The following is a 6,092-nucleotide window of genomic DNA, read 5'->3' on the forward strand; positions in this document are numbered from 1 at the left end:
CGGGCGAGCGGCTGGTGTCGCCGGCTTACGTCCGGCAGGGCTGCGAGGCCCGCCGCTCGCACGAGCACCTCATACGGCTGCTTCTGGAGAAGGTACCGAGGTGTCGGTCCCCTCTCCGGGCGCCGCGCCCCGGGGACTCCCGCCCCGCGCCCGGTCCCGCCTCCCCGGCCGCCGTGGGCGCCTTGTGCCCAGAACCTGTCGCAGCTCGGCTGGCACGAGCTGACTGCGCTCAGACTCGCCCAAACCAGTGAAACCCGAAGGGTGTTTTAAGGGGGGGAGGTTTTGTGTGTATTAATTTTTATTTGGGGGGGGTGGGGGTCTCGAACTTCTGGCCTCAAGCGAGCCTCCTGCGTTGGCCTCCCAGAGTGTTGGGATTGCAGGCGCGAGCCACCGAAGTTTTGAGTCCTACTCGTTGTAACTAGAGGGTGCGGAAGGGAGGGAAAAGTCCCCGTTTACCATTTTGTTTGCAGAAAGGGCAGAGTTCTCAGCCTGCGTGTTTCTTCGCTGTCCGGGACCCGGCCCACCTGTGATGCTTGCCAGCCCCTGTGCGCTCCCTGGAGCCAGAGTGCTCCCGCGGAGCTCCGGCAGCATCCCTGAGTTGAAGTCCCCCTGAAAAGTTTGACAGCCAGTCCTAACGCCCCGCCCTGACGAATCTTCAGTGATTGTGGTGTCTTGGTGTTCAGTGACTTCAGCTCACTGAAATTTGAAAGTCTGCACACACCGCGTCTCACGCGTTTATCGTCACTGCCTCACAGTCTATAAGCAGTTATCAAATGTAACAAACGTTTTGCCCGTCGCAGGTTTCCTCGGAGGGCTGGATTCATGTCTGAATTTTAGAAAGCAAGGAGCATGGCAAAATACACATTACAGAGTTCTAAAATGAATGGATGTATGGTTGTGTGGAACGACGATTTTCTTAAATATAACTGTATGCCTTTTTTTTTTTTTTAAGGGCAAGTGTCCGGAGGATGGTTGGGATGAAAGTACACTTGAGCTCTTTTTGCATGAACTTGCTATCATGGACAGCAACAATTTCTTGGGCAACTGTGGTGTGGGAGAAAGGGAAGGGAGAGTGGCGTCTGCGTTAGTTGCTCGTCGTCATTACAGGTATGTTTTTTTTAATTCGCATGTGAAAGCATCTTTTTTCCGGTTCAGAATAATGACGGCAGTATTCATCTTACTCAATTATAAAATGTCCATCGCAAACCACTTTTCTACTCAAGGGGTCACGTTAACCAAATACAAGAGGGAGATGGAAACAGTTTATCTGAGCAGTGTTTTTCAGAGACAAGTCAAAGTTGGAGTAGATGGTGGTTACCCTGTCGGGTTTTGGTGGTTGACAGCATAGGCTTTATATTCTGTGACAAACGTTTAATCTAATACGTCTGTTTCTTTGTAAGAGTTTAAAATGTGTTAAGAGTGGTTATAGTTTTCTATCTTTCTTTTCTGCTGTTGCAAGTTTTTTCTTTTTTTTGAGTTGGGAGTCTCACTCTGTCACCCAGACTGGAGTGCAGTGGCCGCTCCTGGCCACCGCAGCCTTGACCTGCTGGGCTCCGGCGATCCTTCCGCCTCAGCCTTCCAAGTAACCGGCATTACAGGCATGCGCTACCACGTCCGGCTGATTTTATTTATTGTAGAGATGAGGTCTTGCTGCCCAGGCTGGTCTCGAACCCATGGGCTCATGCAGTCCACTCACCTCAGCCTCCCAAGGCGTGGGATTACAGGCTAAGCCACCGAGCCCGGCTTGATTTTTTTTTTTAAAAAAACAGAATCATTTTACAAAAGAAAGTATTGTCTGTTTTTTAAATCTGGTATGGCTAGAAAATAATAAACTGATGGTTACACAACAAGAAACTCAGTTTTCTTATTTTTTTTTTTTTTTTTTTAGTTTTCACCAAGCCCACATTCTGTTTCTAACATACCCCACAAATGATATTTCCTCTTTCAGTATAGTCTGGGCTCTGGCAGTATTCATGATCTCTTCTCTTGCTTGCTTGTTTTAGAAATAGTCAGATACAAAAGGAAAAGTGAGGCGGCTCAGTTATTCAGACTCAACACCAGTTCTGTCCTTTTATGTAGTGAAGAAAGTCTTGTCCTAATTTGGTGTTGGTCCTGCTTTTCCATGAGGAGAGAGGAGCCGTACACTGTGTTTTTAAAACTACCTTGTTTTCTGTTAAATGTGTATGTTTACTAAGTAATACTCTTGAGTTTTCTTTTTCCTTTTTGCTTTTATTTGTTTGTTTGTTTATTGTTTTGAGTCTCACTCTGTCGCTTGGGCTGGAGTGCAGTGGCATGTTCACAGCCACTACAGCCTTGACCTGCTGGGCTCAGGCGATCCTTCCATCTCAGCCTTCCAAATAACTGGGACTACAGGCACACGCCACCACGCCTGGCTAATTTTTTGACTTATTGTACAGACCGAGGTCTCGCCAAGTTGTCCACACCGGTCTCAAACCTGTAGACTCTGGTAGTCCTCTTACCTCAGCCTCAGAAAGTGCTGAGATTATAGGCATGAGCCACCATGCCCGGCTTTTTCCTTTTTTTTTTTTTTTTCTTGAGTTGGAGTCTCACTCTGTCGTCTAGACTGGAGTGCAGTGGCGGCTCCCAGCCACCGCAGCCTCGACCTGCTGGGCTCCGGCGATCCTCCCGCTCAGCCTTCGAAGTAGCCGGAACTACAGGCGTGCGCTACCACGTCCGGCTAATTTTTGATTTATTGTAGAGATGAGGGCTCGCCAAGTTGCCCAGGCGGGTCTCGAACCCTTGGGCTCAGGCAATCCATTCACCTCAGCCTCCCAAAGCGCTGGGATTACAGGCTGAGCCACCGAGCCTGGCTTACTGTTGCAAGTTTTTTTGGAGATGATTTATAGTTAGAACTTTAAAACATCGGTCATCTGTATCTAAATTGAGTCCCATTTATAAGCACCTCTCTGTTGCAGTAGATGTAGGAACAGGTATTAGATTAAGTCACTTTTTTCTTTTGCTTTATTTCAAAAAGCTTTCTGTGGATTTGGTTAACCATGTAATTGGTAGATTCAAATATGATAACTTATTTCCTTGTCCTCTAGCCTTTCTTTGCAATACATGCAACCTCTCTTAAAAACTTCTGCCTTCATATGTACCACAAGGAGATGGAAGGATCTGATACACACAGAGAGACAGAGTCTTTGCTGCTACAGCCAAGAGCTGTTTCATAGAACCTTCCTGTACCCTCCCCATTAAAACAGAGAACTAACAAACAAACAAAAACTGCCTTCCGTGGTTTTAAAGCATACTGAAATTGTCCTGGGTATAGTAGAATTTTATTTCAATCAAAACCATTGCAGTCAAAGCTAATGATAATGTATAATTTGGATGAAAATCTCATGATTGGCAATGGGTTGACTACATGGTTGATAATATATGTAAAAAATGCTTTGTATGTGAGATTTCAGTGGTAAAGAAGTATAACATTAATGTTCTGTGATAATCCCATTGTATAGAATTTCTGATCTATTTGAGTATAATTATAAGTTATTTATTAAAATTACAAAAGGATCTTAAAAATTAAATTAATTTATTTATTCTTGAGTTGAAATCTCACTCTTGCCTGGGATGGAGTGCAGTGGCATGATCATGGCTCACTACAGCCTCGACCCCCAAGCTCAGCTGGGTTTTTTATTTTAAAGAATATTCAGGCTGGGTGCTATAGCTCATGCCTGTCATCCCAGCACTTTTGGAAGTGGAGGCGAGAGGATTGCCTGAGCCCAGGGGTTTGAGACCAGCCTGGGTAACTTGGTGAGACCTCGTCTCTACAATAAATCAAAAAATTAGGCAGGTGTGGTGGTGCATGCCTGTAGTTCCAGCTTCTTGGGAAGACTGAGGTGGAAAGATCACCTGAGCCCAGCAGGTTGAAGTTGCGGTGGCCGTGAGTGTGCCACTGCACTCCAGCCTGGATGACAGAGTGAGACTCTGACTCAAAAAAAAAAATATTCAAAGGCATTTTAAAATGTGTATAACATAATTTAAAGTGAGTGGATTTGCACACTAATTTGCAGGGAGCATATGGTTCTTGTAAAATTAAGGCAGTCTCAACTCATCCGCACTGGAACTTAGTCCACTACTCTGGTTAGGGAAAAGGAAAGAAAAAAGATGATTTAATGTTTCATACGTTCCAGTTTTCTATTGCTGTATACCAAACCGCCCCACAACTTAGTGGCTTGAAACAGTCTCTCAGTACTGTGGGTTAACCAGGCTCAGCAGGGTGACTGTTGCTTTGGGTGTCTCATGCAGTTGTAGTTAGATGTTGGCTGAGAGTCTACTTGTCTGAAGGTTTAAGTGGGTGATTTCCCAAGATAACTCACATGACTGTGAGCTCAGATGGCCTCTCCCTGTGGTTTAGGCACCTCGCATATGACAGCTGGATTGTGAGAGGGAGCCACCCCCTTCAAGAGGCCTGGTGAAAGCTTCACAGTTTCTTTTGACTTAGCGTGAAAGTTTTGGGCAGTCACTTCTGCTATGTTCCTCCTGGCCAAGCAAGTGCCTAAGGCCAGCACAGGTTCAGTGAAGGGGAATTAGATTCCATCTCTTGGTATGGGAGTAGCATGTGGGCGTAGGGAGAAAAGGAATTGATGGTGGCCATCCTTAGAGACTAGCTACCACAGCATAATTGATGAAATTGTTTCCATTGAAATAGAATATTTTCACATCATTAACTTAAGAAATATATCCATGACAGCCACATACTGCTTCTGGTGATTTTTTGGTTGGCATATTCACATTGTAAATATATTGTAAGTATATGGGATTACTTAGAACACTGAATGTATTTGTCCAGTTGTTGGCCCATTTTTTGCATAGGTTCATTCATGGGATTGGACGATCGGGTGATATTTCTGCTGTGCAACCAAAAGCTGCAGGCTCTAGCCTTTTGAACAAAATTACCAATTCTTTGGTCCTGGACATTATAAAGTTGGCTGGTATGTACTGTCTTCATCATAATACTTTTGATTGATCAGACACACACCTTTGCCTAATTTCTTTTATTACTGTCCCTTTCCAAAAAGAATATGAGTGGCTTTTGCAAAGACACACATATAAAAAATATTTTAGAATAAGATAGAAAATCAGAGCCATAAACTTGAAGGATGAATTTGACAGGGTGCTTCCTGAGAGTGAGTACAGAAAAACTCATTTGGTGAAAGAAATATATCATATCTTCAAGAAGGAAGTTGGCTTTTTAAGGGGTAACTAATTTCTCTTTTACTTCTTGTTTGTAGGTGTCCATACAGTAGCCAACTGCTTTGTGGTTCCTATGGCAACTGGTATGAGTCTAACCCTGTGTTTCTTAACATTACGACACCAAAGACCAAAAGCAAAGTATATCATATGGCCACGAATAGACCAGAAGTCCTGCTTTAAATCCATGATCACTGCAGGTAAAAGTAGTGTCATCTATGTACTACCACAATTAGAGAATGTGAACTTTCTGTATAGAGATAGACAAGTGAAAAATAAACTAAGTCTCTTCTCTGTTCTCACATAGTATTTGTATTGCTTTATATAATTTTTAAGCCAGGCTTGGTGGCTCAGCCTGTAATCCCGCGCCTTTGGGAGGCTGAGGTGAGTGGATTGCCTGAGCCTGTGGGTTCGAGACCCGCCTGGGCAGCGAGACCTCATCTCTACAATAAATCAAAAATGAGCCAGGCGTGGTAGCGCGCGCCTATAATTCTGGCTACTCAGAAGGCTGAGGCGGAAGGATGTACCCCTAAAGAAAAACAGTGAATTTTTGTTACATGATTATTTGCTGGGTGACTTTTGATTATATGCTAGTTATATGTACTATTTCAAAAATTTGAAAATAATTTTTGTATTTAAATCATAGAAAGCCTGTGGAAGCTATGAGATGGGTCAATGATCTGCAGGCTATTGAAGTTCATTGTTTTTTCTTTAGAGATACAACTGAGCCCCGAGCCCAGTGGGTCGAGGCTGTGGTGGCCAGGAGCGGCCACTGCACTCCAGTCTGGGTGATGGAGTGAAACTCCAACTCAAAAGAAAAAAAAAAAAAAAAAATATATATATATATATATATATATATATATATATATATATAATTT

General features: G+C 43.9%; 1 protein-coding gene across 1 annotated transcript in view; it reads left to right on the top strand.

The window, feature by feature from the left end:
* Positions 1–6,092, top strand: part of SEPSECS (Sep (O-phosphoserine) tRNA:Sec (selenocysteine) tRNA synthase) — a 34,922-nt gene that overhangs the window by 137 nt on the left and 28,693 nt on the right. Inside the window, exons 1-4 of the mRNA XM_008059451.2 lie at positions 1–92; positions 953–1,107; positions 4,837–4,955; positions 5,256–5,414. The exon at positions 1–92 is cut by the window's left edge and continues 137 nt beyond it. Coding sequence (XP_008057642.2) covers positions 1–92; positions 953–1,107; positions 4,837–4,955; positions 5,256–5,414 — 525 coding nt within the window. The remainder of the gene's footprint in view (positions 93–952; positions 1,108–4,836; positions 4,956–5,255; positions 5,415–6,092) is intronic.

Source organism: Carlito syrichta, unplaced genomic scaffold (genome assembly GCF_000164805.1).
Source record: "Carlito syrichta isolate Samal-C Ts95f unplaced genomic scaffold, Tarsius_syrichta-2.0.1 Scaffold304090, whole genome shotgun sequence".
NCBI lineage: Eukaryota > Metazoa > Chordata > Mammalia > Primates > Tarsiidae > Carlito > Carlito syrichta.